Source organism: Mesoplodon densirostris, chromosome 2, assembly GCF_025265405.1.
Source record: "Mesoplodon densirostris isolate mMesDen1 chromosome 2, mMesDen1 primary haplotype, whole genome shotgun sequence".
In the NCBI taxonomy this organism is placed as follows: Eukaryota; Metazoa; Chordata; class Mammalia; order Artiodactyla; family Ziphiidae; genus Mesoplodon; species Mesoplodon densirostris.
Genome location: NC_082662.1, coordinates 69,758,344 through 69,772,663, shown reverse-complemented (window position 1 = coordinate 69,772,663; position 14,320 = coordinate 69,758,344). Strand labels below are relative to the sequence as shown.

Sequence of the window (14,320 nt, the reverse complement as noted above, 5' to 3'; positions counted from 1 at the left end):
AATGGCTACTGAACTGAATTACAGCACAATGGCAAAACTGTATTCTCCACCTAAAAAGAATAAGAAATCCTCATTAGGAACATACATGTCCTACCTCTGCTGCTGAAGCAAAAGAATCGGTTGATGTGACACTCAAGGTGTCTCTCAGGCCAAAGTCATCCATATTCCCCTTCATGGTGATATCTGTATCTTTATCTTAAAAGAAAAGGTGAAAAGTTCAGAAATTGACATTCCTTGTCATTGCCATATTTCATATTCTATGGTTGTTCTTTTTCTTTTTTTGTTTAAACATCAGTCTTTATGTAGAATTCTGGAATCTAAAAGGAAAACAATACAGATCAATGGGATATAATCTGACAAGACTCTCCAAGTGCTTCAAACTGATTCTGAACACTGTCAAGAAGAGGAGAAAGTACTATAAAGGAGACATGTTTATTTTTCAAAGATATTAAACTATTTCAGATTTTAAAAGCTTTTGAGTAAATAATAACTTAAACTGGTATATAATAACTGGAGTTGGATTATCTACCAGCTATCAGCATATACCACAGATAGTTTGAAACAGAGCAATTTAAGTTGCCCAAATCGGGATAACTGGTAGGTTCATTCAAATTAAATGAATTATGCGCATAAAATGTTGTCTGGCCAGTCACTTGTGATAAACTGACCAATTAAAATGATTCAGGGGGCTTCCCTGGTGGCGCGGTGGTTGGGAGTCCGCCTGCCGATGCAGGGGGCGTGGGTTCGTGCCCCGGTCTGGGAGGATCCCGCGTGCTGCGGAGTGGCTGGGCCCGTGAGCCATGGCCGCTGGGCCTGCGCGTCCGGAGCCTGTGCTCCGCGGCGGGAGAGGCCACAACAGTGAGAGGCCCGCGTACCGCCAAAAAAAAAAAAAAAAAAAAAGTAAAATAATTCAGGAAGATATCTTCAGTCTCTAAGGTCTACTTTAAAACACTGAAAGGCCCAAAATGATCTGGTTTAGGTCCCTGATGTTTATTCTGCTTACTTGATGATCAAATATAACTGCCCCAATTATTTTATTTTTATTTATTTATTTTTTGGCCACACTGTGGCGGCTTGTGGGTCTTAGTTCCCCAACCAGGGATTGAAACTGGACCCCTGGCAGTGAGGGCACAGCGTCTAACCACTGGACAGCCAGGGAATTCCTCCCCAATGATTTAAAGTGTTGAAAAATTTTAAAGGCATTTGTAAACGGCTAATATGACCATACCAAGACAGGCTACCTATTACCAATACAAAGCATTCTGAACGTCCATGTCAGTATCTTCACACGCTATCATCAGGAATCTAACTGTTTTTTTTTTTTTTTTCTTTTTGCGGTATGTGGGCCTCTCACTGTTGTGGCCTCTCCCGTTGCGGAGCACAGGCTCCGGATGCGCAGGCCCAGCGGCCATGGCTCACGGGCCCAGCCGCTCCGCGGCATATGGGATCCTCCCAGACCGGGGCACGAACCCGTATCCCCTGCATCGGCAGGCGGACTCTTAACCACTGCGCCACCAGGGAGGCCCAGGAATCTAACTGTTAACATTACATTTTCATTGGTACAGCTACTATGGAGAACAGTACGGAGGTTCCTTAAAAAACTAAAAATAGAGCTACCATATGATCTTGCAATCCATTCCTGGGCATATATATGGAGAAAAACATGGTCCGAAAGGATACATGCACCCCAATGTTCATTGTAACACTGTTTACAATAGCCAAGACATGGAAGCAACGTAAATATCCATCAACAGAGGAACGGATAAAGAAGATGTGGTACATATATACAACGGAATCTTATTCAGCCATAAAAAAGAACGAAATAATGCCATTTGCAGCAACATGGATGGACCTAGAGGCTGTCATACTAAGTGAAGTAACTCAGAGAAAGATAAATATCTTAATGATATGGCTTATATGTGGAATCTAAAAAGAAATGATACAAATGAACTTGTTTACAAAACAGAAACAGACTCACAGACTTAGAGAAGGAACTTATGGGTACCAGGGAGGAAGGGTGGAGGGAAGGGATAGTTAGGGAGTTTGGGATTGACATGTACACACTGCTGTAGTTAAAATGGATAACCAACAAGGACCTACTGATTGGCACAGGGAACTCTGCTCAATATTATGTAACAACCTAAATGGGAAAAGAATTTGAAAAAGAATAGATACATACATATATATATATAAATAACTGAATCACTTTACTGTTTATAGTTTTTTAACTATCACAATATTGTTAATCAACTATACTCCAATATAAAATAAAAAGTTTAAACAAATTACATTTTCAAACAAATTCAGTACTCGCTTATAGATGTGACTACATTGTAGCAAGCAACTGATACTCTTCAAATTCTATCACAAGTACGAAAAAAGCAAAGAACAAAATATATACGGATTTTTATTTTGATTTTCAATCTGCTTAATTTGTCAGATACTTAATCTTGTTTGAAAAGAAATCGTAAATCTCTTTGGCTTTCATTAATCCAAGTTTCTATTCCATCATTTTTTTCCAAAATAAAGGTCATTACCTTTACCATAAATGTTCCAAATCCTGTTTACAACCCCCAAGTACCAGAAAAGAGACCTTTTGTGATGCTCTACAGGAAGTGTAAAGTTTTAAAAAATCCAAACCATTAATTTAGTTGAAACTCAAAAGTTTTGCCATTTGTATTCCAATCTCTAAGCCAAGCAGAAGAGCAAATTGGGACAAGGTTTATTCCTATTAAGTATCAAAAATAACCATACGCATAGCATATTTTTTTCTACTTTATATTTGGTGGGACCATAGTTGACATTTTAACCACTTATCTTCCAAATTTAAGTTATAATTGTTTTCAAATGAAGCTTACATCAATCCTTTTAAAATACCTAACTTGTCAGTTCAAAATCCTACTACTAAATGACTATTAACTGAACAAAATCTGAGGTTAAATTATCCTATTTTCAAAAATAAAAGTTCTTTTAGGAATTTAAAATTTTTTCATCAAACTTGAGAACAAAACAACATAATCGTTTTATACTTATAAACAGCTATAAAACTGGTATTTTGGGGCACTCATGTATCCAGAAAAATTCCCAGTATTCTCTTTTCAGTGCACATATGACCTTTGAAAATACATACACAAACTCTGAGGAATCAATTATTTACAAAATTAAATCAGCATTCATAACTTTCAAACCTTTATCTTCTTAATTATTTTCCATCATTGGTATTAATTCTGCAAAAAAAAAAAAATCACAGTACAACCTTCATTATGCCAAAGCACGTTTAAAGTGGGATTAAGTTACAAGTCAACTAAGTTAAATCTTGGTTCCATATGCCTTTTGCTATTTTCGGAGTAGAACACAGACGTTTATCTTATGTCACTTTACCTTTCAGGCATTACCCAGGAGCTGTTAAAAGTCTGTTTTACTTCACTCAACAGTAACCAGCCATTCAATGTCATCCAGATCAGCTACCATGGTTGTATTTTATTTTTTTTTAATCTAACAAAGAAAAGTGGCTCAGAGGAACTGGAAAGTCTTACTCATTAAACCCAACTTCATAAACCACAGACCATATCTCTCATTTCAGTAATTGTTATGATTCCTGGAATGACAACTTAATAATTTTGAAGAGAAATAATACATCTATTTTTTAGATAAGCCAATAAAAAGTATAAAGAAAGAATATTGGGCAATATTTAACTGCTTTTGTGCAGTTTTAAAATTTACATACTTAAACTTTTAATTTTTCTTTTTTTTTTTTTAAGTTTTGCCTGCGTTGGGTCTTCGTTTCTGCACACGGGTTTTCCCTAGTTGCAGTGAGCGGGGGCTACTCATTGTTGCGGTGTGTGGGCTTCTCATTGCGGTGGCTTCTGTTGCGGAGCACAGGCTCTAGGCACGCGGGCTTTAGTAGCTGTGGCACGTGGGCTCAGTAGGTGTGCCTTGCGGGCTCTAGAGCGCAGGCTCAGTAGTTGTGGCGCATGGGCTTAGTTGCTCTGAGGCATGTGGGATCTTCCAGGACCAGGGCTCAAACCCGTGTCCCCTGCATTGGCAGGTGGATTCCTAACTATTGTGCCACCAGGGAAGCCCTGCCAAATGTATTCTTTACTCAAGTTTTCGGTTTCTCTTGAATCTTCTCCAACATATAAATTTCTCTCCTTCTGTTCCCTTGCCCCATGCTACCCAGGAACACATACTGTTTTATAATATGCTGCTCAAGTACTATCTAACCCCTGCATTCATTCTCCTCCAAAAACTACCTAATTTGTTGCTTCTATGTAACGCAGTACAAAAAAGATGTTAAAACCATGGGTTTTGGAGCCAGACAGCTTAGATTCAAAGTCTGACTCTGCTACTTTTTAGCTGTGTAACCTTGGGTAAGTCTCTTATCTTCTCCATTCCTCAGTGTTCTCAACTGTAAAATCAGAATAAAATCTACCACACAGGGTTGTGTGAGAATTAAACAAGTTAATACAGTCGGCCCTCTGTAACTACAGGTTCCACATCAGAGGAGCCAACCAACCACAGATGGGGGGGAAAAATCCAGAATATTCCAAAAAGCAAAGCTTGAATGTGTTGTGTGCCAGGAACTATTACATAGCACTAACATTGTATTTGCAACTATTTACGTAATATTTACATTGTGCTAGGTATTATAAGTAATCTAGAGATGATTTAAAGTATATGGGAGGATGTGCATAGGTTATATGCAAATACTACAACATTTTATATAAGGGACTTGAGCATCCACGGATTTTGGTATCCATGGGGAGTAGGGATGACTGTATATGTAAAGTAAGCACTGGATAAATGTTAGCTATTCATATTATTATGCAAAAGATAAGGACATACCATTTAATACACTCTCTGAATCTTTATTTAATTACTGCCTGAATATGCAACCTGTCTGTCCAGCTGGACTGAAACAACTTGAGTGGATGAACTTTCTCTTTTTTTTCTCTTTCCTTTTTCTTTCATTTTTTTCTTTTTTCTGATGGTTCCTAAAGTTCTCAGTACAGCATTGAACACAATGTAAACTTAATTATTTGTTCACATAAATTAAATAAAACTTGTTATTATAGACTGACCATTCTCAACACATGAAAAATCCCTATTTTAAAACCTCTCATGTATTTCCCCTGGGTTATTTTGCCTGTTCTATGACTTTAACTTGTTTTAAGAGCACTGTTAAAATTCTTATGTTTCTAAAACCCAACCCTAAATTAATTAAACTTATGATACTATAAACGTGAAATATGCAGCTTAAGCCCCTTAAGGACTCATCATTAACCTTAGAAGTGCCTAAAAGAAAGCTTTCCACATAATTGGACGATTAAATATAAAAAAAATGCTCCATGCGTTGCCTCATTGGCTCTCAGTGGGGCAGCTTTTTTTTTTTTCCTAACCTTCTTAAATAGTAAATCTAACATTTTTAAGAACATTTTTTTACATGTCTCAATCATCCAGAGCTTTTAAAACATTCATGCATAGACATAAACTATGTTCTTTGGAAGAACACTGAAAGTATACTGCTTACTTTTAACTAAACAGTCATATATTTTAGGCCGAAAATCTGACTGGGTTCAAGTCTTCCTCCTTCTTTAACAGTCTCATAATTCACATATTACTTAAGTTTTTTCCAAAGCAGAATTTGCTTGAAAGTTATACAAAGAAAAAGAAAAAACTAGAGGACACTTCAGCTCTGGAACTTGGAACCTCAAGCCTGGATCATTTCTTTAAACCAAACCAAGTGGGTTTTCTGCATGTCTCATTTTGCCATGCCCAGGCATATTCTATTTTCTGTCACTTAGAAGGCATCAGGTCTATTTTAACTTCAGCAGATTCTAGTGGAGATTCCAAAGATGCCACTCTTCTTTGCAAATCCAGGCTGTCCACTGTGGATTTTATAACACCAACAAGAAGAGGAAGCCTGCCAAATGTCTCAATGTCATCTGACTTCTATGTCACCAGCTATTCTCCAGATGATTTTTAGCAGTTTAAATATGACATGGAACCTTATCTTTTTTATGGTTTTATTAAAAATGGAAAAGGTCCTGCTGCTGACAAGTTATTTTCCAGAATCTGCTATAATCTGTTAAAATAATTAAGAAATCTAGAAAATTACTGCTGTTCTTTGTTTATCCTGTATGACTATGTGCTCCTTCCACACTGTGGATAATTTTTTACTCTCATTTATTTTAATACTACAGAAAAGTTTGAGAGAAAAAACCAAACTGGAATACAAAAACCAAAAACAACATAGGGGAGGGGGAATTGGGTGAAGGTAGTCAAAGGTACAAACTTCCAGGTATGTAATGTAAAACATGATAAATGTAATTTGCACTACTGGAAGTTACATATGAAAGTTGTTAGGAGAGTGAATCCTGGGACCTCCCTGGTGGTCCAGTGGTGAAGAATCCGCTTTACAATGCCGGGCACATGGTTTCGATCCCTGGTCAGGGAACTAAGATCCCACATACCGCAGGGCAACTAAGCCTGTGCCACAACTACTGAGTTTGCACGCCTCAACTAGACAGCCTGCGTGCTGCACACCACAGAGCTAAGGCGTTCTCAACTCCACATGCCACAGCTACAGACCCCATGTGCTCTGGACCCCGCACACCACAACTAGAGACAGAAAAACCCGCACACCACAACAAGAGAGAAGCCCGTGCACTGCAACGAAAGATCCTGCATGCCTCAACGAAGATCCTGCGTGCTGCAACTGAGACGCGATGCAGACAAAAAATAAATAAATAATAAGTCTAAAAAAGAGAGAGTAAATCCTAAGAGTTCACATCACAATAAAAAAATTTTTTTCCCTATTTCTTTTTTTGTATTGCCTATTTCACCATTTTATTTTTTTACGTATTTTTTATATATCAGGTTCTTATTAGTTATCTATTTTATACATATTAGTGTATATATGTCAATCCCAATCTCCCAATTCATCCCACAACAACCACCCCGATCCCCACTTCCCCTCTTGGTGTCCATATGTTTGTTCTCTACATCTGTGTCTCTATTTCTGCCTTGCAAACTGGTTCATCTGTACCATTTTTTTAGATTCAACATATATATGTTAATATACGATATTTGTTTTTCTCTTTCTGACTTACTACACTCCGTATGACAGACTGTAGGTCCATTCACGTCTCTACAAACAACCCAATTTTGTTCCTTTTTATGGCTGAGTAATATTCCATTATATATATGTACCACATCTTCTTTAAACATTTGTCTATCCAATGGCATTTAGGTTGCTCCCATGATCTAGTTATTGTAAATAGTGCTGCAATGAACATTGGGGTGCATGTGTCCTTTTGAATTATGGTTTTCTCTGGGTATATGCCCCGTAGTGGGGTTGCTGGGTCACATGGTAGTTCTATTTTTAGTTTTTTAATGAACCTCCATACTGTTCTCCAGAGTATCAATTTACATTCCCACCAACCCTGCAAGAGGGTTCCCTTTTCTCCACACCCTCTCCAGCATTTGTTGTTTGTAGATTTTCTGATGATGCCCATTCTAACAGGTGTGAGGTGATACCTCATTGTAGTTTTGATTTGCATTCTCTAATAATTAGTGATGTTCAGGAGCTTTTCACATGCCTCTCGGCCATCTGTATGTCTTCTTTGAAGAAATGTCTATTTAGGTCTTCAGCCCATTTTCTGACTGGCTTGTTTTTTTAATATTGAGCTGCATGAGCTGTTTATATATTTTGAAGATTAATCCTTTGTCTGTTGATTCGTTTGCAAATATTTTCTCCCATTCTGAGGGTTGTCTTCTTGTCTTGTTTATGGTTTCCTTTGCTGTGCAAACGCTTTTAAGTTTCATTAGGTCCCATTTGTTTTTATTTCCATTACTCGAGGAGGTGGGTCAAAAAAGATCTTGCTGTGGTTTATGTCAAAGAGTGTTCTTCCTATGTTTTCCTCTAAGAGTTTGTCTGCTCTTACATTTGGGTCTTTAATCCATTTTGAGTTTAGTGTATGGTGTTAGGAAGTGTTCTAGTTTCATTCTTCTACATGTAGCTGTCCAGTTTTCCCAACACCACTTATTGAAGAGATTGTCTTTTCTCCATTGTATATCCTTGCCTCCTTTGTCATAGATTAGTTGACCATAGGTGCGTGGGTTTATCTCTGGGCTTTCTATCCTGTTTCACTGATCTATATTTCTGTTTTTGTGCCAGTACCATATTGTCTTGATTACTGTAGTTTTGTAGTACAGTATTAAGTCAGGGAGTCTGATTCCTCCAGCTCCGTTTTTTTCCCTCAAGATTGCTTTGGCTATTCAGGGTCTTTTGTGTCTCCATACAAATTTTAAGATTTCTTTGTTCTAGTTTTGTAAAAAAATGCCACTGGTAATTTGATAGGGATTACATTGAATCTGTAGATTTCTTTGGGTAGAACAGTCATTTTCACAATATCGATTCTTCCAATCCAAGAACATGGTATATCTCTCCATCTGTTTGTGTCATCTTTGATTTCTTTCAACAGTGTCTTATAGTTTTCTGAGTACAGGTCTTTTACCTCCTTAGGTAGGTTTATTCCTAGGTATTTTATTCTTTTCTTTGTAACGGTGAATGGGATTGTTTCCTTAATTTCTCTTTGGATCTTTTGTTGTTACTGTATAGGAATGCAAGAGATTTCTGTGCATTAATTTTGTATCCTGCAACTTTACCAAATTCATTGATTAGCTGTAGTAGTTTTCTCGTGGCATCTTTAGGATTATCCATGTATAGTATCATGTCATCTCCAAACAGTGATAGTTTTACTTCTTCTTTTCCAATTTGTATTCCTTTTATTTCTTTTTCTTCTCTGATTGCCATGGCTAGGACCTCCAAAACTACGTTGAATAACAGTGGACAGAGTGGACATTCTTCTCTTGTTCTTGATCTTAGAGGAAATGCTTCCAGTTTTTCACCATTGAGAATGATGTTTGTTGTGGGTTTGTCATATATGGCCTTTATTATGTGGAGGTAGGTTCCCTCTATGCCCACTTTCTGGAGAGTTTTTATCATAAATGGGTGTTGAATTTTGTCAAAAGCTTTTTCTGCATCTATTGAGATGATCATATGGTTTTGATTCTTTGTCAGTATGGTGTATCACATTGATTGATTTGTGTATATTGAAGAATCCTTGCATCCCTGGGATAAATCCCACTTGATCATGGTATATGATCTTTTTAATTTGTTGGATTCCGTTTGCTAGTATTTTGTTGAGGATTTTTGCATCTATATTCATCAGTGGCATTGGTCTGTAATTTTCTTTTTTTGTAGTATTTTTGTCTGGTTTTGGTATCAGGGTGATGGTAGCCTCATAGAATGAGTTTGGGAGTGTTTCTTCCTCTGCAATTTTTTGGAAGAGTTTGAGAAGGATGGGTGTTAGCTCTTCTCTAGGATAGAGTTCACCTGTGAAGCCATGTGGTTCTCGACTTTTGTTTGTTAGAAGATTTTTTTTTCCCAGTACGTGGGCCACTCACTGTTGTGGCCTCTCCCGTTGCGGAGCACAGGCTCCGGACGCGCAGGCTCAGCAGCCATGGCTCACGGGCCCAGCCGCTCCGCGGCATGCGGGATCTTCCCGGACAGGGGCACGAACCCGTGTCCGCTGCATCAGCAGGTGGACTCTCAACCACTGCGCCACCAGGGAAGCCCCGTTAGAAGATTTTTAATCACAGTTTCAATCTCATTACTTTTGACTGCTCTGTTCATATTTTCTGTTTCTTCCTAGTTCAGTCTTGGAAGGTTATGCCTTTCTAAAAATTTGTCCATTTCTTCCAGGTTGTCCATTTTATTGGCATAGAGTTGCTTTTAGTAGTCTCTCATGATGCACTGTATTTCTGTGGTGTCCAATTTTAACTTCTCCTTTTTCATTTCTAATTTTATTGATTTGAGCCCTCTCCCTCTTTTTCTTCATGAGGCTGGCTAAAGGATTATCAATTTTGTTCACCTTCTCAGAGAACCAGCTTTTAGTTTCATTGATCTTTCCTGTTTTCTTTGTTTCTATTTCATTTATTTCTGCTCTAATTTTTATCATTTCTTTCCTTCTACTAACTTTAGGTTTTGTTTGTTCTTCTTTCTTAGTTCCTTTAGGTGTAAGTTTAGATTGTTTATTTGAGATTTTTCTTGTTTCTTGAGGTAGGACTGTATTGCTATAAACTTCCCTCTTAAAACTGCTTTTGCAGGATCCCATAGGTTTTGGATCATCGTGTTTTGTCATTTGTCTCTAGGTGTTTTTTGATTTCCTCCTTGATTTCTTCAGTGATCTCTTGGTTATCTAGTAATATATTGTTTAGCCTCCATGTGTTTGTGTTTTTTGTTTATTTTCCTGTAATTATTTCTAATCTCATAGCGTTGTGGTTAGAAAAAATGCTTGATATGATTTCAATTTTCTTTTCTTTACCGAGGCTTGTATTGTGACCCAAGATGTGATCTATCCTGGAAAATGTTCCGTGTGCACTTGAGAAGAAAGTGTATTCTGTTGTTTTTGGATGGAATGCCCTATAAATATCAATTAAGTCCATCTGGTTTAATGTATCATTTAAAGCTTGTGTTTCCTTATTTATTTTCATTTTGGATGATCTGTCCATTGGTGAAAGTGGGGTGTTAAAGTCCCCTACTATGACTGTGTTACTGTCGATTTCCCCTTTTATGGCTGTTAGAATTTGCCTTATGTATTGAGGTTATCTAAGAGGCTTGTGCAAGCTTCCTGATGGGAGGGACTGGTGGTGGGTTGAGCTGACTGTTGCTCTGGTGGGCAGAGCTCAGTAAAACTTTAATCTGCTTGTCTGCTGATGGGTGGGGCTGGGTTCCCTCCCTGTTGGGTGTTTGGCCTGAGGCGACCCAGCACTGGAGCCTACAGGCCCTTTGGTGGGGCTTATGGCAGACTCTGGGAGGGCTCACAGCAAGGAGTACTTCCCAGAACTTCTGCTGCCAGTGTCCTTGTCCCCACAGTGAGCCACCGCCACCCTATCTCTGCAGGAGACCCTCCAACACTAGCAGGTAGGTCTGGCTCAGTCTCCTATGGGGTCACTCCTCCTTCTCCTGGGTCCCGATGTGCACACTACTTTGTGTGTGCCCTCCAAGAGTGGAGTCTCTGTTTCCCCCAGACCTGTCGAAGCCCTGCAACCTAATCCCGTTAGCCTTCAAAGTCTGATTCTCTGGGAATTCCTCCTCCTGTTGCTAGATCCCCAGGTTCAGAAGCCCGACATGGGGCTCAGAACCTTCATTCCAGTGGGTGGACTTCTGTGGTATAAGTGTTCTCCAGTTTGTGAGTCACCCAACCAGCAGTTATGGGATTTGATTTTATTGTGATTGTGCCCCTCCTTCCATCTCATTGTGGTTTCTCCTTTGTCTGTGGATGTGGGGTGTCTTTTTTGCTAAGTTCCAGTGTGCTCCTGTTGATGACTGTTCAGCAGTTAGCTGTGATTCCAGCCCTCTTGCAAGAGGGAGTGAGTGCACGTCCTTCTACTTGCCATCTTAAACCAATCTCCTTTTCCTATTTCTTTAATTTTGTATCTATATGAGACGATGGATGTTCACTAAACTTATTGCGGTAATCATTTCATGACGTATGTAAGTCAAATCATTATGCTGTACACCGTAAACTTACACAGTGCTACATGTCAATTAAAATAAAACTGGAATCAAGAAACCCATAATTTCAGAAAGTGAAAGAACTGAGTGAGCTAACAGATGATATTTTCTTGATTTTTCCCTCAATGTACCTTAATATTGAAAAGGGCAGCAATGAAATCCACTGGAGCAAAAGAAAGGCTATCTGATCAATTCTTGATGTGTTATAACTTACACAGTTTTGCCTATGTGAAACAGTACATGCACAAAACAGCCTGATACTATGTCCCTACTCAAAATAATAGTTCCACAACAGTTGTCGGTGGCTTTCCCTGTTTATAAAAAGTTCTTATATGCCATGATTGGCCAACATAACAACTGTGATTCCTAACTGGGAAATACAGCTGCCAATGCAAAACAAGTAATAGAAGGAAAGAGAAAGGAGTAACAGCACTTTATACCTTTTTTAGGAGAAGAAAGAAGTAACTGGATAACCCAAAGGGCAATAAGTAATTAAGGGTAGGTCTGCAGTTATGGAGACTTTAATGGGGACACTAGAACCACTGGTCACTCTGTACATTACACAAAGGCCCCTGGCTGATGGGACAAGTGGGGGCAGAACTCCAGCCCACATCTTAGGCCTACATCTTCCTGGAAGAAGTTGAACCTTTTTCTTATCACAAATGTGCCCTTCCCAAGAGGCTACATGGCCTTTATCTAAATAAAACAAAGGCCTTGGATGGGCTAGTGCAGGTCCTGTACTTAGAAATCCAAGTGGATAAGATATAACTTGAATACAAAAAAGGCAAAGGCAAGAAGCAGGAATTTCCCTTGTGTGTGCCACCCCAGCAATTTTCATTATACTGCTTTCATCTCTGAACTGATTTTGACTTGCATATATAACACCACTTACACTTCATTTTGTAGTTTTGTTTAACACTTTGAAATTAAGATTATGAGCCTTAATGCGTAAGAGAAAATTACAGGGCAAATTTCTCACATGTTCTGCAATTTGCAGTCTGTATATTTAGAGGTCTGAGTATACAAGTTAGGCCTGTAATTCACGTCATTCCCTAAAAATAAACCCTCAGGGAGTTTATCCTCTGACCACAGTGATTCTGCAGGAAAGAAAAAGGACAAGGTCGTAGAGTGTCAACTCTGGGCTGTCTGACATTTGACATAAGATGATAGGGTGAGGTTATTTCCTCTTGCTGCTGAGCTCTTTCAATATCGCTAAATGTTCTATCTGGCTCCTTACCAAAAGAGAAGAAAATCGTCTCTCTAGTGGTCGGGAGGTCCCACTTTACAGCTTTTCCTGTTCTCTGCCAGAGAATTTGTGCAGTCAGTACTAGGCTGGAAAAATCTCTAATTTCCCCTGAAATCCTAGGCATAAGTAAGCAGAAAGAAAGATGGATAAAATATTTAAACTGTACCAGTCAGTTTCCACAATCTCCTGCAAACAAGTAAATTTGATTATAACCTCTTATAATTCTCAGTGGCTCCCTGTTGCCTAAAGGTATAAAACAAAGAACTTCAAGATTTATCTCCTGCCCACCTTTTTAGATTCATTTCCCACCACTCTCCTATATACATTGTGTTCCCAAGACATATCAAACAACTTATAGTTCCCTGAACAGGCTCCACTCTACACCTTGATCCGTGTTATTCCCTCCACTGGGAATGCTCTTTTCTCACGCTCCTGGTGGACTGTCTTTCTTCAAGTGTCACACTTTTCTTTGTGTGACACCTCCACAGCACATTCTAAATACATTATTACAGCACTTACTTCACTGTACTATAAAATTTTTTAATGCCTATCTCCAAAACTAGATTCTGGGTTGCCTAAAAGCAAGAGTGAAATCTTATTCATTCTTGTCTCTCCAGTGCCTTATACCGTGTTTGACATATACCAGGAAAGCAAATGTTTGCTAAATAAATATTCCAGACCTAAGATTCTGAGTTCATTCTGTTCAAAAAATAGATTATAAAGAGGCCTAAACACATATCTGAAATATGCAAAGCGATGCTGGTAAGCTACAAAAATTCCTGGTTTGTTTTTAAGGGCTAAATTTGTTCCTACACATCATTATAAAAGAATTTCAAAGTCCTTTGCTTCAGCCAAAAAAACAACATTTATCAAACTTATGGCTTCAGAGTTGCCTGCTAACATGGTTATTGCAAACACATACTATTCTTTACAGAATATGTAAGCATACAACAACATGGATACAACTAGAGGTTATCACACTAAGTGAAGCAAGTCAGAAAGAGAAAGACAAATATCATACGATATCACTTATATGTGGAATCTAAAATATGACACAAATGAACCTATCTATGAAACAGAAAGAGAATCACAGATACAGAGAAGAGACTGGTGGTTGCCAAGGGGGCAGAGGGTGGGAGAGGGATGGATTGGGAGTTTGGGATTAGCAGATGCAAACTGGTATATATAGAATGGATAAACTACTGTATAGCACAGGGAACTATATTCAATATCCTATGATAAACCATAATGGAAAAGAATATGAAAAAGAATCTATCTATATATATATATATGTATAACTGAGTCACTTTGCTGTACAGAAGTAATTAACACAACACTGTAAATCAACTATACTTCTATTTTAAAAAAGAGAGAAAATATAAGCATACAAACTACAAAGCCCAGTTAATTTTAAAAGAAATCTGAAGTATAGATTAAACTTTATCTGTTGTAAACCATATCAACTAAATAATATGCCCAAGAAATTGTAA

The 14,320-nt window shown here is 38.2% G+C and overlaps 1 protein-coding gene across 7 annotated transcripts in view; it reads right to left on the bottom strand.

Annotated features, from left to right (window-relative positions):
* The window catches only part of MIGA1 (mitoguardin 1), a 98,433-nt gene that overhangs the window by 26,592 nt on the left and 57,521 nt on the right, over positions 1–14,320 (bottom strand). For all 7 annotated transcript variants that reach the window (XM_060089983.1, XM_060089985.1, XM_060089987.1 and 4 more), the window contains exon 8: positions 95–195. In XM_060089983.1, coding sequence (XP_059945966.1) covers positions 95–195 — 101 coding nt within the window. The remainder of the gene's footprint in view (positions 1–94; positions 196–14,320) is intronic.